The 18,766-nt window shown below is 44.4% G+C and overlaps 1 protein-coding gene across 2 annotated transcripts in view; it reads right to left on the bottom strand.

Annotated features, from left to right (window-relative positions):
* Positions 1-18,766, bottom strand: part of ING3 (inhibitor of growth family member 3) — a 248,013-nt gene that overhangs the window by 145,305 nt on the left and 83,942 nt on the right. For both annotated transcript variants that reach the window (XM_085654156.1, XM_085654155.1), the window contains exon 5: positions 12,579-12,675. In XM_085654156.1, the coding sequence (XP_085510282.1) occupies positions 12,579-12,675 (97 nt within the window). The remainder of the gene's footprint in view (positions 1-12,578; positions 12,676-18,766) is intronic.

Here is an 18,766-nt window from a genome sequence, read left to right as displayed (position 1 = left end):
TACTGTATGTATGGGTGGGTGAGTGTGTGTGTCAGTGGCTGCAGGGGGGGAATGAGTGGCTGTGTGGTAGCTCTATGAGTGAGTGACTGAGTGTGTAAGTCGGCCTATGAGTGAGTGGCTGTTTGAATTGGTGTACGAGTAAGTGGGTGTGTCAGTGGATGGACTGCACAATCAGTGTGTGTGAGTAGCTTTATGGGTGAGCGAGTGGGTGTGTGAGTGGTGCATGGATTTGTGAATATGTATGTAAGTGGTTGTGTGGGTGAGTGAATGGGATTGTGATTGGTTGCATGGGTGTGCGAGTTGGTGTGTAAGTGGCTGTAAGGGTGTCTGTGTGAGTGGCTGGGTGAGTGGCTGGGTGAGTGGGTGTTTAAGTGATTGTGTGGATGTGTGTGTTAGTAGCTGTATGGGTGAGTGAATTAAGATGTTGAGAGGCTGGATCGGTGAGTAACTGGCTGTGAGTTGTATCGGTGAGTGGTTGTGTGAGTAGCTGTATGTGTGAGTCAGTGGGTGTGCGAGTTGTTGTATGGAATGTGAATGGGTGTGTGTTTGTTGATGATGCCATTTGAGATGTCATCAGTGATGTAATATTTGAGGCGGCACAAGATATAGTAAGCTCAGGTAACTAGAACTGATTAATATCTATGGTTTTGATGAGTGAAATAAGAGCCTAACAATAACGTCCCTGTAGCCTTTGATTTTTTCAGTGAGTTACTAAGGTTTTTTTTAACCCAATTTACTAACTACAACATTCCTGTAACCTTTGTTTTTTTAATTGAATTTCCAAGGCTTTTTAAAATTTATTTCCTCAACTATAACGTCTAACATTTGGTTTTTTAAGTATATTATATATATATATATATATATATTTTTTTTTTTTAATAGATATTATCTCCTGTCTCTTGTAACCTTAAGAGAGCGAGTGTGCGATTGCAAGAGGATCTCACTGGGTCTGTGAGTTGGTGTGGCTGCATAAGTCTCTCACTGAGTCTGTCCGTGAGTGTCTGAGTGCGTTTGCAAGTGCCTCCATGAGAGTCATTCTATAAGTGGGTGGGGTCTCTCAGTGGGACTGTGGGGGGGCGGGGGGGGGAGGGTCGGGGAGGGGAAAGGGAGTGAGTGAGTGTGTGTGTCTTTTTGAGTGACTGTGTCACAAAGGAACTGCACCTCCACAGTTTTTAACAAAATATCTATCTAAGTAGAGTACTTACTACTGATTTATTTCTAACTGCTATCTCCTTGGGTAAATGTACAGTACATATTCTACACTACAGCTGCGTAATTCAATATGAGGAAATGCCACCAGTGACCTGGAGTGCTTTCTGGCAATGTGATTGTTCCTGGTCCATCTCGATCCACAAATATGTGATTACATAAATCATCCTATAGAGAAGACAACAAGACTACAAATAGGTAAATCTTCCCTAAACAAAAGGGTCTTTCTATATGAAAGAAGGACTTATTTGTTTGGTTTATTATATTCTTTAGCATAAAGAACATCCCGCTAAAAATAGATGGGGAATGCACTCGGGGGGGGGGGGGGGGGGGGGGGGTTTGTTAAGCTGTCCATCATCCTGTCAAAAGGCAGAAAGATCTTTGCATACTACTAAGGTGGGCGTGGCTGAACGGCAAAGATTCCAAGTGCTTTGTACATTTGAATACTCAGAAATATAAAGGGAGAACTATGGCCTCTGCTCTCACAAGGTAAAGACAAGAAAGTACCCACTCATCATGGTCACTACAGATTGCTTACAATAGCTCAACAATGCATTCACCTCCACAAAGCCTTTCAGATTGTCTTTCAATATGGAACTGCAGAGAAAACACACTTGCTCTGCCTTCGCCAACTCAAGTGTTAGATTAATTTGTCCTTCACAGAAATAGAGTTGCAGCCGGGGGCACTTGTTTATATTTGTAAGTGCTTCCTGTTGAGGTTTAATTTCTTTGAAATTAGCATCCGGGCCAGAGCAGGCACAGGGACCCTGCCAAAAATCAATGGGGGAAAGGGGGGTGGGGGGGGGGGGGTGGGAGGGGAACAGCGTATCACCCCTCCCCAGGCCGATTTCAGCCCCGGGGACCCCATCACCTGGTTCCCGGCCATCTCTTTTTGGGTACCCTGGAGCCCATCAGGGCATCTAGTAGGCTATGGGACTGCAGGGGAGCCTCAAGGCACTCGTAACCCTGGCCTGCTCCCTGCCTCCTGTAGGAGCTGGTACTGCTCTCACACACAGGGAGCTGCTGGAAATGCTCCTGCGTGTGAGAGCAATAGTTCTATCTCTTTCCCTGCCTGCATGACTGCGGGCAGGGAAAGAGATGAAAACGTTGCCTCTAGCAAGCGGGAGCACTTTGACATAGGAGAATAATTCACCAACATTAGAAAATGAGTTAAGTTCCTGGTTCACACTCAACTAGTGTTTATGGGATAATTCCAGGATGTAGAGTATTCATTTCATATCTGAATCAGCCTTTAATGTGAGAATGTGCTGTAATCAACTAAACATGAAATTCCTGAAGCGCCACCATGTACAGAGGAAGTAGAGGCAGCAACGCATGAAACGTGCTTTCAATAAAACTCAGTTGCATTTTGGTATCACTATAAGTAGATGATTCATACCCGGTTCATTGGCAACGTGAGTGTGTTGTATTCTACTAAGCACGAAATTCCTGAATCAGCATGCAGTGAGGCAGTAGAGACATGCGCATTTGACGTACATTCACGAGAACTAAGTTGCATAATGGAATTACAAAAAGTACTTGCTGTGAGTTCTTGCTTGTCTGGCGAGAAAAACCTGCTGAGCACGTGGAAATCCTTAATGAAATAAATAGTAGAAAGGGTAGGGATTGGATGATCGCGACAATGTGAGTTGCAAAATGTTGGGAGGTGAACGAGGATTATTGGTACTTCCTGTTACTTGAGAAGTTCGGATTGACTGAATCCACACGGACCAGAGAGGAAACAGAGTTTATTTTGGATAGATTTTAAAGGCAGAAAGAGCGTTCATGAATGTTAAAATGTGCCACCCCATAAAGTTAAACGGTAGAAGCAACTACGCATCAATGTACATTTAACAGAGCACATTGTAGAATCGTTAAGAAGAGTTTGGATTGATATCAAGTGTCGGCGGTAGCATAATTTGGGGAGGCGGACGATTACCTTCCGCACTTCCTGTTTTTCGAAGCAGCATTCGTATTGGTGGAATCCGCACGGACCAGAGAGAAACACTCTGTGTTGACTTGGACGGATATTTTAAATTAGAATGTACAGTGATTGTCTGAATAGTAGAACGTGCAAGCGCAATGCAGTGTGATGACGGAGGTTTGGAACTACTGCCACGTATATAGGCATTAACTTTTTTGATTGGTTAAATTCAGGTGGACCAGAGAGGAAAACTCTTGGGAAGGAATATTGAACGCTATGGAAGATCGAGAACACCAGGGGATATGTAGAATACAAGGATGCCTGGGACATATTGCAAGCCGATTGGTTGACTTTTTCTTTAGTGTCAGGGACCGATAACCTGGTTTGTAGGTGTTAGTCGTGACATTCTGCCTTGACACACGGAAGAGAAATGTCAGTAGAGATATGGGATGAGTGATACATGTACTTAAGGAAATAAGGATTTGGGATGATTGATGCAATAATTAAATATAGGGGATGTGTGCAATAATCCTAAATTGAAGATGCACTTAAAAAGATACCCCTCTTGATCAAGCCCTTCATGCTATAGGATACAGTCCACTAGAAGGGCACACAATGAAGATTGCCTTGTTGGGAACCCAGATAGGGAGGTTCCCTTTTAGGTGTGGTTGATATTTTTCCTCTTATGTTAGGAGAATTAAATAGAGGTTAGAGAGGAAGATCAGTTCCCAGGTGCTTATTGTTTGTTATCTTTGATTTATAGATAAACTAGGGGTACTTCACTACCAACGGAAAGGAGATTAATTCCCCAAGAAGATATTGAACAAGAAGTCACAAGACACGTCGTTCCAAGTACACATTACTGGAATGCTGAAGCGAGTGCAATCTGTGTAACAACTAAATGTGGAAAAAATTTGGGGGAATTTTAAGGTTAAGATGAAAGGTGCATTTTTATCAGATATCAAGAGGAGAATTTCCAATAGGGATTATATACAGTATGGGATGCCATTATAGGAATTTGAAAATGCAATTGGAGTTCATGATGTAAGGCACAGTCCAATAGTATAGTAACATCATCCTACATGGAGTATGTAGGACATGAGATTGAATTGTCGAATATTGAACTAATGTAAACAGTAAATAAGAAATCGTTTTTATTAGGATTTAATGTGGTTTTAAGGTTGTATATAGGCAGGAAATTGTGGTGTATCAGGAATGCATTTTTCTAAAATATTTTGAACACTCTGCAGTATTGGGGATACCAATTTATACTGTATGTATTGATTAAGTAGATTATCGATAGGCATAGAGTCTTGAGGTGTGGGGTCAAGGAGTGTATTTGTAAATTATTTTTTAATAAATTATTCTTATAGATAATTTATACAGTACACGACTGATGTATTTTTTTCTAATTTACAGCCCTGACAAAGTCCTATTGGACGAAATGCGTTGGCTGGGCTGATTGAAAAGTGTTGTTTGGAAAAAGTATAAAAGTTGGATTCTGAAATGCAATCACAAAGACTATTGAGAATTGAATATTACTGAATTGTATCAGATTGGATATGTTTCTGGACTTTTTGATGGCTTGAATTCCGGCTGAAAATAGATTTATAAAGGTTATATATATTTTTCCATTCAGGGTTAAGGGGAGGGTAAGGGTGCCAAGTGTTTTTTATTTTTAAGGTTTAGGGGTTGGTAAGTGGTAAGGGTGTCTTTAGGGTTGGCTGGGGCATAGGGTGGAACACGTTTTAGGATAGTGAAAGTGTTTTAGGAGTCGAGGGGTGAGTATGGGTATTGGGCGGCAAGGATGTTTTTAGGGTTGTGGGGTGGGCAAGGGTATTGGGTGGTATGGGTGTTTTTAGGGTTTAGGAGTGGGTAAGGAAATAGGGTGGTAAGGTTACAAAAAACTGGGGTGTTTGGGGGTTCTCCCCCATTAAGAAAATATGTAAAAGTACAATAATTACTAAATTGAGGGTCTCCCAATAACAAAAATTATATTTATTTTTAAGTAGGGGTTTTACTTACCTTATATATACTTATCTTGCATTGTAAATACATGCGTGGTAAAAGTATGTGTGGGTGGTAAAGGAATGCGTTTTAAAGGTATATTTGTGATTAAGACATGCGTGTTAAAGGCTTTAAAGGATGCATAGTAAAAGGCACGAATTTTTGCATGAAACATGTTCTTAATTTTCTACTGAGCAGCAATCTGTTAACCATTGAATGCAGCACTACAGTCTAAGTAGCATGCCTATATCGAGACAACATCAGCAGTTGCAGTCTGTGCTATAAGTTGATGGTCAAGATGTCATCTGCTGTCTCACAGCCATTTTTCTTAAACCAGTTTGTTGTAAAGGTAGTATCTTGGATTGATCAAGTCAGTCCTCAAGCTCCCAAAGGAGAACACATGCAAATATTTTTGTATCACTGTCAAGCAGCGCTATTGTTCTAAAATTCAGAGGGTCATTTAAACTCCCCCCTTTTGCGTATCAGGTGTAAAATTGACCCTTTCCAAGATTCGGGGACAGTCCACTTGGAATATTACTTTGGACAATGTGCATAATGGTCAGTACCAAAACTTGTTTTAAATAACGGATATGGGTATACCATTTGGCCCGAGGGCACTGATGGCTCTAGACTGGTGAAGCACACTTTTAATAATTTTTCCTTAATACAAAAAGAAATTGGATGTTTCCGATTCTGTGTTTGCTAAAGAGATATTGGTATATCTACAATAAAAGGTTGTTTTGTTTTCAACTATCATAGTAAAGAGCAGATAGGTGTCTGTGCCCATATTAAACACCAGAATTTCTTGGAATCACAGGCAGTAGCTCATTTTGTGATGTTTTACCATCGTTTTATTTCTAATGATACCATAAGAATATCATTTTTAATGTTCACACACAATAAAAAGTCTTGCACCAATCGATGTCCTCCCACGAAAGGATTATCCAGGAATGTTCAAGTTTATTTGGTTATAATGTAAGCATCATGAGATCTTAGTAAGACGCCACCCTCAGAATCGTTTATCCAATCTTTTAAGTGAATTTCCTCTGTATTTACCACCAGGGCACGGCTTGCAGCCATGCCATATAGGTAGTGAACACACAGTATGGCCTGCGTTCATGCCCTGCATGCAGAACTATTTCTAGGAAGTCTCCACTGAAGGAGGTGGGGGGGGCTTTACAAATAACAGAACATACACAGCCACATATAGAAATGAAGAGCAGGGAGAACTGAAAGAAATAATCATAGAGATTATCCAAATAATGAGTCTTAAGGAAGGCAAGGAAAGATATTTAAATGTTCTCAGGTAGAACATTCCATAGCTTTACTGTAAAGCAGATTGTGTTTTGTTGCTTTGGTGAATTTGGGGATTTTATTAATCATTCAGGATGTTTTCCTTGTGGATCAGGTGGATCCAGCTAAGGAGATGGAAGGTAGGCAATACAATAGAATTACACACAATGCAGATTATTATGAAGGTAATCCTGAACTTCAAGCTTGCAGGTGCATGACTACCACATGCAGGCCTACATTAACCAGAGTACACATTTCCTGCAAGTCGAAACCCTGTCCAATTTACAAACTTAGTAGTCCACGCCCAACAAATTCCTTATAGGAAAGTCCATGCAACAGTTTCTTGCAAGCTCTGGTGGGAAAATGATTGCATTTCATCAGGAAAACAGAGAAATATTTTTGGAGGCTGACTTTGGGCATCTGGTTAGCCAATATAGTATTAGAGTAGGCACGTCGAAAAGTGCACCATTGTACAAGGACACATGTCCAAGGCATGAAGTTTTGAATTTAAACCCCTGCCTTGTTGGGGTGATCAGTAGGACATCAGTGAGGATGAAAAATGATATGCATGCTTCAGTCCAGAATTTGCAGAGTGGGATGATTTGATACCTTTAGCAGTTTAGATTCCATCTATTGGGTAGCCCTCCGCAAATTCCCTTTTGAGATAAATATCGAACGGAGATGCAGCACAGGTATGATTTTTTTATGAAGAAGCACTTTTGGTAGATGTCTTTGCTGAAGTTCACCAGTGATAGATCTGCATCCAGAGTAACTCATTTTAGAGCCTTTATAAAGAAGCAGTGACAGGCACAAAGACAGGGGCCGATGGGATGACGCGAGTCAGCTGCAACTGAGCAGAAATACCTCCTAGAGGTAATTAGGTACAACCAGTTCTGAGGCTTCGTTAGGGACTGGTGTAAGGCAATACATTTTCAGCGCAGTGCCTTTAACTACTTTTCACTCTGGAATCTTTTTTATATACAGGGTGTTGTTCGAACACAAAGAATTAGGCACCAGGCGTGGGTGTAGTCTGCGTACTGTAGTGGCCAAAGACTGCTGTGCTGTTGAGAACCACCAAGAATGTTGTAGGCCGGAACTAGTACATGTATTAGCACAAGTTAAAAGACACCAGGTTCCTGGACCAGGTCAGAGGCAATGTAATTGCAAGAGGTAACAACTAAGGAGAAGCACCACCAGCAGTTATGCGAGGATACTCGTGGAGAAAATGGTAAACATACACAGTATTCTGAAACCTTTAACGAAAACTGTTCTATTATGAACTTTTGAGACCACACAAACTGTACACTGGAAGCTTTCAAACAGGGAGCTTCTGGTGTCAGGACGGCACAGATCTTGGAATTACAAAAATCCTTCCTTGTACGCTACATGCAGCACCTGCGTTCCTGGCTTTTTCCACCAGTTGTGAAGTTTAGCAGATTAGTAACACAGAAGAGGGAGTACCTGCCTGAGGGTGCCTGAGGGTGTCCCTCAGTAGAAATGATCAGTAGCATGCTGGAGGTATACGGTGCTACTGATTGACTGCCACATCTATAAAAGGAAGAAAATCTATTTTTTTATTTTTTTTATTTGCTGTGGTTTTATATTTGATTTTTTTACGAATTTTGCTTTCATATACAAACAAGTAATATAATAGCACTGCAGATATCCTGCGGTCTGGGGACAATGGAGGGGTGGGGGGCTTAACGACTGCTTAGAAAGTTAAATAGTATTAACAGATTAATAACGTGTCTGTAAATGAAAAAGAAAAATGTAAAAGTAAATATTTTAAAGTGTTCTGTAAATATGAAAGAATTTGAGGCTAAAAATGATGTTGGTATCCCGAGATTGATGCACCTGCGCTGCGCGCAGGAGTCAAACAGAATATAATATAGCGATGGGTGGGCTCAATTGATTAAGAATAACTTCAACCTTTCCATTTAAAGTTACATTTTTTATTATTATGAAATAAAATATTTGATCATTTGTATATCTGTTTGATGAAAGCTGGTTCAAGTAATTTTGAGAATTATTGGGCCAGTCAAATAACCAAAATTGTTTAGGCTGGAAACCTCGGATTCCAATGACTGCTCAGTGGGGGTCCCCGGATTCCAATAACGACTCACTGGGGGTCCACACATTCTAGTAATGATTAACTGGTGGTCCACAGGAATCTGTTAAGAACCACTGTAACAGCATATTCTGCAGAGCTTCCTAGCCGACTGTGTCCAATAAAAGAAGACTATTTTCTTGATATGAGAAACCGTGAATGCTCATGATCATTACTTTGAGTCGAGGTTTAGAGTGCTAGCAGACATCAAACCTGCCCACTGGCTGTAACCCTGGCACGTTTTACAGAACACAAATTTCAGTTTTTGCTTTGTTGACGCATTCCACAAGTCTTATGAGGAAACTCTGTTTACATGCCATAGGAATCAGAGCTTGCATTTTGGAAGTACTGCCCTTTATGGCATACTTTAGTTGGGTGAACAATCGGTGCAGAAATCTACCTGTAAAAAACAAATTACTTGCCTTATCTGGTAGAGACAATCTAGCCGCAGATTCCTTACCTTTGAATTTCCCATGTGTCAGACTGGATCCGGAAGACTTTTCTCCGAGTAATACCCCTGCCTGCCTGCAGGTGGTGTCACGTGGCTCTGTATTGCGTTGTTGCCATTGCCCACGCCGGAAGGGACGTCACCTATATAGGCACCACCGCAGCGCACTGATGTCGATTACCGTTACAAGACTTACCACGCCAGAAGTGCAGAGACATGAAGTAAATGGACATTAGTGTGTTTGAAAACGAAGGCCCAGAAAGGGACCAGCCAGGACTCTAGAAACTTGCCTGCAGAGCCGGGAAGATGGATGGGTCGGTAAGAAATCTGTGGCTAGATCACGTCTCTACCAGCAATCGTGTTGCCGAAGGAAAGTAACTTGTTCATCTGACAGACATCTAGCCACAGGTTCCTTACCTTTGAATAGTTACCCAAGCAATACCATCCCCGGAGGAGGGACTTAAGACAAATTTCAGACTATGAAGTCCTGCAGGAACGAAAGGGCAAAATGGCTGTCCCTGCAGACTGGACTATTCATGCAGTAATGTTTGGAAAACGGGTGCAGAGATGCCCATGTTGCTGCCTGACAGATGTCCAGGACTGGGACTCCACGCAGTGGTAGCAGCCTTAGCTATGGTGGAATCAGCCCTTAAATCTTCAGGAGGCTGCTTCTTTGCCAGAGCATAGACAATTTTGATGTAGAGAACGACCCTTCGTGAGATGGTCCGCTCCTGCCCCGCCTGACCTTTCTTCGCACCAGCAAACCCCATGAAGAGTTGGCCATCCACCCGTAACTCTTTTGTGCGATCAAGTCAGAACAGCAATGCTCTTTTTGGGTCCAGATGGTGGAGTCGCTCCTCTTCCTTAGAGGGATGTGAAGGAGCGCAGAAAATGGGCAAGGTGACCAATTGTCCCACACAGAGCGATGTTACCACTTACCGAAGGAAAGAGGCCCTAGTGTGAAGCACAAAGTTGTCAGGGAAGATTGTCAAGAAGGTAGACTTGGATGATGAGGCCTGCAGCTCACTCACCCTCATGGCAAATGTAATGGTCACTAAAAATGCCTTTTTGATGGTGAGCAGCCAGAGGGACCAATTACTCAGAGGCTCGATGAGAGCACACATGAAGAAGATGAGAACCAAAATTAAGGTCCCATTGAGGCATAATGAAAGGGGCAGGTAGGAACATATGTACAGGGCCTTTCAGGAATCTATGTAAAATGGGTGACGTAAATAAGGAGGGTTGATCTGGCAGCCTCAGGAAGGCAGACAAACCAGAAAGATACCCTTTCAGGGTGCCCAGACTAAAGCCCTGCTGGGCAAGACTAAAAAAGTAAATCACAAAGGAAAGCAGAAAGAGGGTCAATAGACCTTTCAGTACAATATATTACTAATTTCTTCCATCTGCAGGCGTACACCGTTTTGGTGGAGAGACGCCTGGCTGCCAGAACAACATTACAGACTTTAGGAGGAAGGTAGAGAGCCATCTACTGCTGTCGATCAATCTCCACGCAAGAAGGCGTAGAGTTGATAGGTTTGGGCTGAGAACCCTTCCCTGCTGCTGTGACAGAAGATCCTCCCAAAGAGGCAGCCTGATCGGAGGATCAATACTCATTTGTAGGAGCTCAGGATACCAGACTCTCCGTGCCCAGTCCAGAGCTACAAGGATGACTTGAGCCCGATCGTTCCTGATCTTCTTGAGAACTCTGGGCAGGAGTAGTATTGGCGGAAAGGCGTACAGGAGGCATGAGCTCCACTCGAGACAAAAAGAGTCTCTGAGCAACAGCCAACTTGGAAACTCCAACGCAAAAAACTGCTTACATTGCGCATACTCTAAGGAGGCAAACTGATCTAACCAAGGCTCTCTCCACTGATAAAGTAACCAGGCGCCACCTCCAGATGGAGATGCCACACGTGATCCGCTAGGCATCAACAGCTGAGATTTCAGAGGTTTTGGTGACTGTCAGCCTCGTGCTGACTGTCTGTGATGGACAACTGCAAGTCTCTGAAGGAAAGTTTCTTGGGCAGAGGCAAGAATAAAGTCGGGCAAGCTAGAGGTCAGTTGTGTACTCTGAAGTCAAGTGGTGGGCTGAGGGTAGTTTAACTATTTCTGTGTAAAGATGGAGGCTCTGCTAGAGTTATTGGGGGATGGGGAGACTGAAAGATTTTTAACCAACAGCAAGGCGAGTCTGTGTCAGGCCACCTGAGCATATCTTAACAATGTTAAATAGTCTTTGAGGACTAGCTTATTCCACTCATCACCTGTGTGGATTTCCCAGTGAGATAGATATGCCCAGACGTGGGTCCAGTGCTCACCATGCCAACAGAAATAAGTTACATCTCACTGAAAAAGCTCAAACAGGCCAAACCAGTTTGAGGTTGCTAGCTTCCAGAATGAATCTGGCTTGGCAGATAGACTGCTCTGTTCCGAATGGAGCAGGAACAAGGCTGATTTGTATGTAGCTGATCTGTCTGGAGTTGCATAGTAAGTGAAAACCAATGGACTGGATTGCATCCCAGATTGCTATTGGCTGCGATGATCTGCATGTACTACACAAATCACATTTGTGTTTTCTCTGACGCAGTGGATTAGGTCATTTGATTACCATGCGGAGTCTAATGCAGATGACAATCCGTGTTTAGGGTCCCATCTGCTGAACGATCTTGTTACCATCAAGCACTGGATCAGCTCAAAGTTTTTTGTTTTTTTTTTAAATGCCAATAAGCGAGAACTCCTCCTAAAACAAGGAGGGCTGGCTAAATTCTCATTTCCATAGCAACTGGATCGCCAACCTCTACAGTGTCCAGGAGTAAATCACTGGGTATGTACCTTAAAGAAGATCACTCAAGCCAATAAATATGAGTACTTCAGCCTACGTCTATGTTCTACACCTTCTGAATAGGATCCTTCCAGATTTCTTTATACGGGGCATGATCCAAATTGATGCCAGCTTGCACTTTTGTCACACATTGGGTGTTGGATCCCAAGTGTTCTTGTATACAGGTTAATGATGTCCCAGCTCTTTTTGCCCAGCTGCTTTGTCTTGCTGCAGGTACCTATGACTCATTCTGAGGGCTGATCATTGGCATTTTAGGAGCCTACATTATGTAACAAACTCCAATTTTAATTGTGAGTACCTTCTGATCACCAACACTTCGGAAAGGCTTTTAAATCTTCGTTGTTCTGTTGAACGTTTTTAGGATTCTCAACCTTTGACCCTGCCCCTCCACCTCTCAGAAAGGGGCCTGGCCTTCGGCCAAGTTTTATGATGAACACCACTCCCCCTTGAGACCACCAAGCTTGACATTTGGCTAAGCACAACAGACTGCTGGTACAGGGCCTGGCATTTGGCCAAGCCCTGCCATCAGCACCACTCGCTGCAAAACCCACAGCCTTTGGCAGAACAGGCCTGGAAAAAAAAATAATCATACAACAGGGTACACTGTACACCAACTTCTACCTCCACGTAATACTCAGCTTTCTATGCAATATTAACTTTTATATAAACTAGAGTGCATATCAACACACATTTCTAGAATTTGATGTGTATTCTAAATTTTCAATATACTTAAAACACAATGTGCACTTACGCCTTTCCAACACTTCAGTAATTCCTGCATTATCTGCTTCCAGCTCCATTTTGAATTTCGCCAATTCCTGATCCAACTTTCTTAAATGACGATCAACCTGCATTAAAGTTTTATAAATGTAATCAATTTGAAAAATTAAAGAAATTAACATACACTTTGCTTTTCTCATCACCATTGAGTGAATGAATAAAGTGGAAGACATGCACTGGCAAAATATACATCTGAACAATGCTTATTAGATTTAATAATTGGATCCAATTCGGTGAACATACTTCTGAAGACACACTGAACATGTGAACCTTCACAAACAGAAGGGAAAACAATGTTATTACTTCATTCACCCAAGTAATGCCATTAGTGAATTTTTAAAAACAACAAAGACCAAATGCTGGAAACAATAGGAAATTATTTTCTATGAAAGTAGAAATTCTTCTTCTCTTAGTTTACAAAAAAGGAGTAATGCTGGAGATAGGACCATGGAGGTAGCAGAGGACATGTAAAGAAACATTTAGATAAATTTGAAGTTAATCTCACTCAACTAACTCGAAATTCGGATTAAGAAGAGAAAAAAAAAAAGAAAAAAAAACCGTTGAAAGCTCTGGTCTCCTCAATACTCGTTTTCAAATGTCTGAAGTCAGAAAATACATCTCAAAATGGCATCAGGTTATTGCATTTTTGATTTCATGTAAAACTCACCGAGGCATTATGACTAATGGCCTTTTAAAAACGGATGTTTTACCAGTGCACAAGATGCTTTGGTGAAATGTGAAAAATTGTGACTTTAGAAAGGTTTCACACTGCATGAATTGACAGTTGGTGAGAAGAGCCGAGATGAGCATGGCAAGTGGTCAAGGAGTAGGCGTTCATCTCTAAGCTCCCCAACCAATGGATGATTTCTATCTTCATATTATACTCTGGCTGCTAGGGCGCTAGCAAGGATACCAATCCGCAACACTGATGGGAATGCCCGAAAAAAAAAAAAAAAAAAAGAAAAAAAGGAAAATTAATAAATAACGTGGAAACAGAACATTTGCCCTGAGTAATCTCAGGGCAGAACACTGGCTTTGCAAAACTGTTCTGACAGTTTTTTTCATGGTCATAAAATTCTTCTAATGTCTGATGGGAAGGGCTGCCTAACAGGGGATCTTAGTGTTTAAGTGTGTAGAAACCATGCTTCTGTCCAGAGGCAGTAGAAACAAAGGAGCCTATATGGCTGACCGCTATTGTGAGAAGGTGGGTTGGTATATGCGGTCCACTAATTAAAGTGGGTACCTTGTACCAGGCCACACGACCCTTACGATGTACGAGGTCGAATAACCTTATTGAAAGTAATCCTAGTGGTAGCTATGAAGAGCAGCCTTCAGGCTTAATCTTGAAGGAGTGTAAAGCAGCTTGCTTAATCAGAATATCACCTCCTAAATGATTAAATGAAAGGAAAACCACACAGTGTTTATATAAAAATATGTATTTATTAATATAACACACTCTACTAGTCTCTACACGAGACTAGGGCATAAAGCACACAATACTAAATCAACAGAACATTCGTAAAAAGTGAAATACACAGCGGTCTCCAGGGGGAGACCGAACCATATATTAAAAAAATTGTATAACTACGACGACTTCAATAGACACCGTGCCTAGAGCACGTAGAATCACTGGGACCCCAAGGAACCACCCAGAGGAGTAACACAGAAAGCCCACGGAGGACGGGTGCAGTGAGGAAACACAGATGCGTGTGTTAAATGGTAGCGGCAGTTTCAGTCGATAACCTTTCAAGTATTGCCCGGCGGTAATCGCCTCTTATACCATTCGATGATTAACCAACAAAAGAGGCAGGCGCCGGAGACTGGAAGGCAGGAAACAAAGTTTTATTCCGTCGGAGCAGAACACATCAGATCGGACAGCAAGGTATCGTCTCGAGGTGCTCTCCCTGCATCTCTGAGACCTGGTCTCTTATACACACATTTTTGACTTTATTACCGGTTTATTGTACATGGCACATTCTTGAGATTGCTTTGATACATGAAAGAACATCCTCGGAATCCCCGGCTCAGATCCGCTCCCACACATAACTACAGTGGAAGTCCCCACCCCACCCACAGTAGGAGATGGCTATCACACAGCTGGACATTCCGCCAATTCCCGGGGGTGTGTGCGGCTGGTCGGGTCTCAGGGGGTGGGGGTCTTGATCTACTGTAATCCCTTTGATGTGAGGTGTTTCCCTTACAGTAGGGGCAATAAACTGCATCCGCAGGGCTAGGTGATGGCCTGGGATCGGTTCGGACAATCGGGCGCAGAGGAAGGGGGTTATCAAAAGGATGTATGACCATGTATGGGATGAAAGGAGGTGTTCGTCAGGCGCGGGATGTGGTTCCATGGCAGGGTCGCGCAGAAGGAGAGGGTTTATGGCCCATGTATGAGAGAGCGGGGGGGGGGGGTGGCCGGCGCGCGGGGGATGTTTGTAGTGCCTGAAGGACGCGCTGGCGATCGGCAATGAGACCATGGTGCCTAAAATGGCCGTCGCGCGTTCTGCGTGTGGCGCTTGGGGAGAGACAAGATGGCGCAGATACGAACTAAATTTTCACAGTCCTCCCTTTTAACATATCTCGCCAGCTTGTTTAGTTCGGATCTATCCCCATAATACCACGTACTTCTACTTCGTACAGGGCTTTCATTCGTTCTGCTTCAAAGTTCAGAGTCTTAGGGCAGATGTAGTTCGTGAAAAGTGAACATAAAGGTGGCAAGCACTGAATCCCCAGACAGCACCCACACAGTATCACAATTGGTATGATAAATGTAAACAACCTCCACCCCCAACTTTTAATAGTGTCCCAAAACCAACTCCCAAGCGACCATCCTTCTTGCTCCTGATGAACCTCTGCGGAAAGTCTGTGGAGGTGTTCAATCGCCTAGTAGACTGAGGGTGAGTTATCCGGTACGTAGGTACAACAGCTGGACCCAATGATGCGGCATGCTCCTCCACGATCAGCCAGAACCACGTCTAGAACGAGGCGGTTCTGAAGAGCTACCAGGCGGACGGCCTGAAGCTCAGCGGTGTTGTTGGTGAGGATGCCGGCTGTAATGTTCATTGTGGTTTCAACTGCCTGGGTTAGGTGCCGGATGGCACGGCTGTTTGCCATTGGACCCCACAGTGGAACAAGTCCCTTTACTGAATCCATGAACTGTGCTCCAGTGGAGTCGGCTTGTACAATGTCCTTTGCACGTTTCTGCCGGTGATGGTTTGCTGGAGCCACATATGTTGGAGGAAGGATAAAAGCGATGTAGCAGGTGCCTCCCCAACCTTTCGGAAGCCAGGTGCAGGCCTTAGTACCACAGACGAAGTACATATTTGGGGAGGTAACAAAAGGAGGGTGGGTCAACTGAGTCCAATGTTCGGGTGATGAAACAGGAACTGTGGCCTACCGGCTGTGTTCCTAGGCCTTTGAGGCACACCAGACCTGTGATGTTGACGACGGATAGGGCCACTGTTAGGGTGGCGGCCGTTCGTTTCCTGAGGTAAGAGAAGGTGGGTCTGGCTGGGTTGTTCAACACCTGCATTTCAACTCGCTCCTTGGCAGGGATGTCCATATGGAAAGAGGTGTTTGATCTCAGGAGGACAAAAGGGGGCAGAGGTTTTTCCAGTTTGGTTCAGCCAGAACCCATGATAGAAGTGCGACACAGTTTTGCCGGAAGTGGCATTGTCCTTGTAACTTTCTTGCAGGAGGATTAGCCAAGCGAGGCAGGAGCCATGGACAGAGAAGGGCGAAGGGATGAAAGGGATAGAATGTCCAGTGGCATGTGGTAGCAATCCACAGATCCAGCAGTTAGTGGCATTGGCGGCAAGATTGTGTTGGTGGAGCAGTTGCACAAAAGAGTTATTCCAGAACTCCTTACGTCTTTCTCGGAGTTGGGGTGAAAGTGAAATCAGATGGTGTTCTTTCATGGTGGTGGGTTGAGCAGTGGTCAGCAATGTCTTATGAGCGGGTGCTTTTTCTTCCATGATCCAGAAAGTGACCATGAGAAGGAGGCAAAGGAGAAGGGTAATAAAAAGTGCAATAGTCTTTGAGCTGTGCATTTTGTCAGTCTTTGGGTTTTTGTAGTGGATCTTCGGACGTCCGGTTGCTTCCATCATCTTCATGTCGGGCGCTTCCATCACCTTCAAGGGACTCGGTAGCGGGCAGAACCACAGACTTTGTTTAGTTTCTCTCCTGGAGGCCTTTGAGGTGACTAGGCTACCGCTCTGAGATTTCAACTTAGTTCGTGGTCTGCTTAGCCGAAGTTCCCTCCTTTCGTCGTAGGTTATACCCTTCTTTGGATGGCACAGTGGGATCGGGATATTCAGTCAATTCAAGTGTCTCTGTATTCGGGTAGCAGCTCAGGGATGGTCGGTCTTTGTCCAGAAGTTCCTCTTGGGCGGTGATGTTGTCGGTGGTCGTCGGGGTCGATGATACCTTCTTGCAGTGGTGTGCATGCAGCCAATTACGTTTCCCCTCCACTCGAAGAGCTGTTCGGGTGGTGATGAGGACTTGCAGGGGGCCCGTCCACCGGGGCTCCAGACTCTTGGTGCACTGGAAGTTGCGCACTAGGACAAAGTCACCGGGTTGGATGTCGTGTCCGGGGCCCCTGGAAGCATCGGGAATGGCTTGCAGCACCTGCTGACGGATAACAGACAACGTTTTAGTTAGATTGTACAGATAGTCAGACATGAGGACGTCCGGGACGTCGTGAATGGATGCTGGTTTTGGTGCAGTCCAAAGGTTCATGGGTCGCCCGAAGACGACCTCGTAGGGGGTTAAGTGGTGTTTGGTAGGAGTGGAACACATTGATAGCAATGCTAGTGGGAGGGCGTCTGGCCATTTCAGTCCTGTGGTGGCAACTATTTTGGCTAGTTTGAGTTTCAATGTGGCATTATGTCGCTCAACCAAGCCTGCAGATTGGGGGTGGAAGACCGCATGAAACTTCTGTTTTACACCCAACCCTTTTAAGATGAGTTGGATAACTTCGGCTACGAAGTGGGGGCCGTTGTCGCTCCACAAAATTCGACAAAGGCCGTAACGGGGGAAGAATTCTTTCAGTAGTACTTTTGCGGTAGTCATAGCAGTGTTGTCGCGGGTTGGGTAGGCTTCCACCCATTTGCTGAAGGCGCACACAACGACAAGCACGTACTTCAGGGTTTGGCACCTTTCTAACTGAATGTAGTCCATCTGTAGGACCTCAAAGGGGTGACTAGGAACCCCAAACCCTCCCCGGGGTACAGCAGTTCCTTTACCAGGGTTGTGTTGGAGGCATATCAGACATTGTTGGACTAGGCGTTTAGCGGAGTCTGGGATTTTGTCGTTGTGCCAGACTTTGGAGATGAGTTCAATCATGGGGGCAGACCCTATGTGTGCGGGGGAGTGTGTCATGGTCAGCATGGGAATCAGGTATGAGTCAGGTAGCAACCATTTGTTCGTGTCTAGTTCGCCAGCAGCCTTCATCGTCTTTCAATCCCACCTGTGCCCATTCAGTCAATTTGTGTGGTGAGCTGGCCAATTGTATGTCTCTAATGGTTTCCCTAGCATCCTTCCATTTTTCAGTTTGTGACCTGGTCACGTACATGCGTGTTGTTGACCTATTCTCGGCTGTGGTTCGGGCAGTGATGTCAGCCAGCGCATTTCCCTGTCCTATAATGTCCGTCCCCTTTTGTGTGCCTGGCATTTGATCACAGCTAGCCGTGTGGGGAGGAGGACTGCTTCGGTCAGAGCGGAGACTAGATCTCCATGTAGGATGGGTGTGCCATGGGAAGTCAGGAATCCCCTCTCCTTCCATAGGAGCCCAAAGTGGTGAACCACCCCGAAGGCGTACTGGCTGTCGGTGTAAATGTTTGCGGTTGTCCCCTCTGCTAGGATGCATGCTCGTGTTCAGCCGCCTGTGCGGATCGGTGTGTGATGCGGGCTGTCTCAACAACTGTCAAGGCCGTGGTGACTGCATAGGCGGCTGAGGTGGTGCCGTCGGGGAGCTTGATGCATAAGCCATCTACCCACAGCTCTCCGTCAGGATCTGGGAAGGCAGTATCTCGGAGGTCAACCCTACTCTTGGTCTCTTCGTCGGTGAGGGTCACACAGTCATGTATAGGGGACGCATTGGGGTCATTGTCAGGGAGAGGTAGCAGAGTGGCTGGGTCCAGAGTGGTGCATCGTTTCAAC

The sequence above is a fragment of the Triturus cristatus genome, chromosome 4_1 (assembly GCF_964204655.1).
Source record: "Triturus cristatus chromosome 4_1, aTriCri1.1, whole genome shotgun sequence".
In the NCBI taxonomy this organism is placed as follows: Eukaryota; Metazoa; Chordata; class Amphibia; order Caudata; family Salamandridae; genus Triturus; species Triturus cristatus.
The sequence above is the reverse complement of the archived record's forward strand: the minus strand, read 5'-3'. Positions and strand labels throughout refer to the sequence as shown.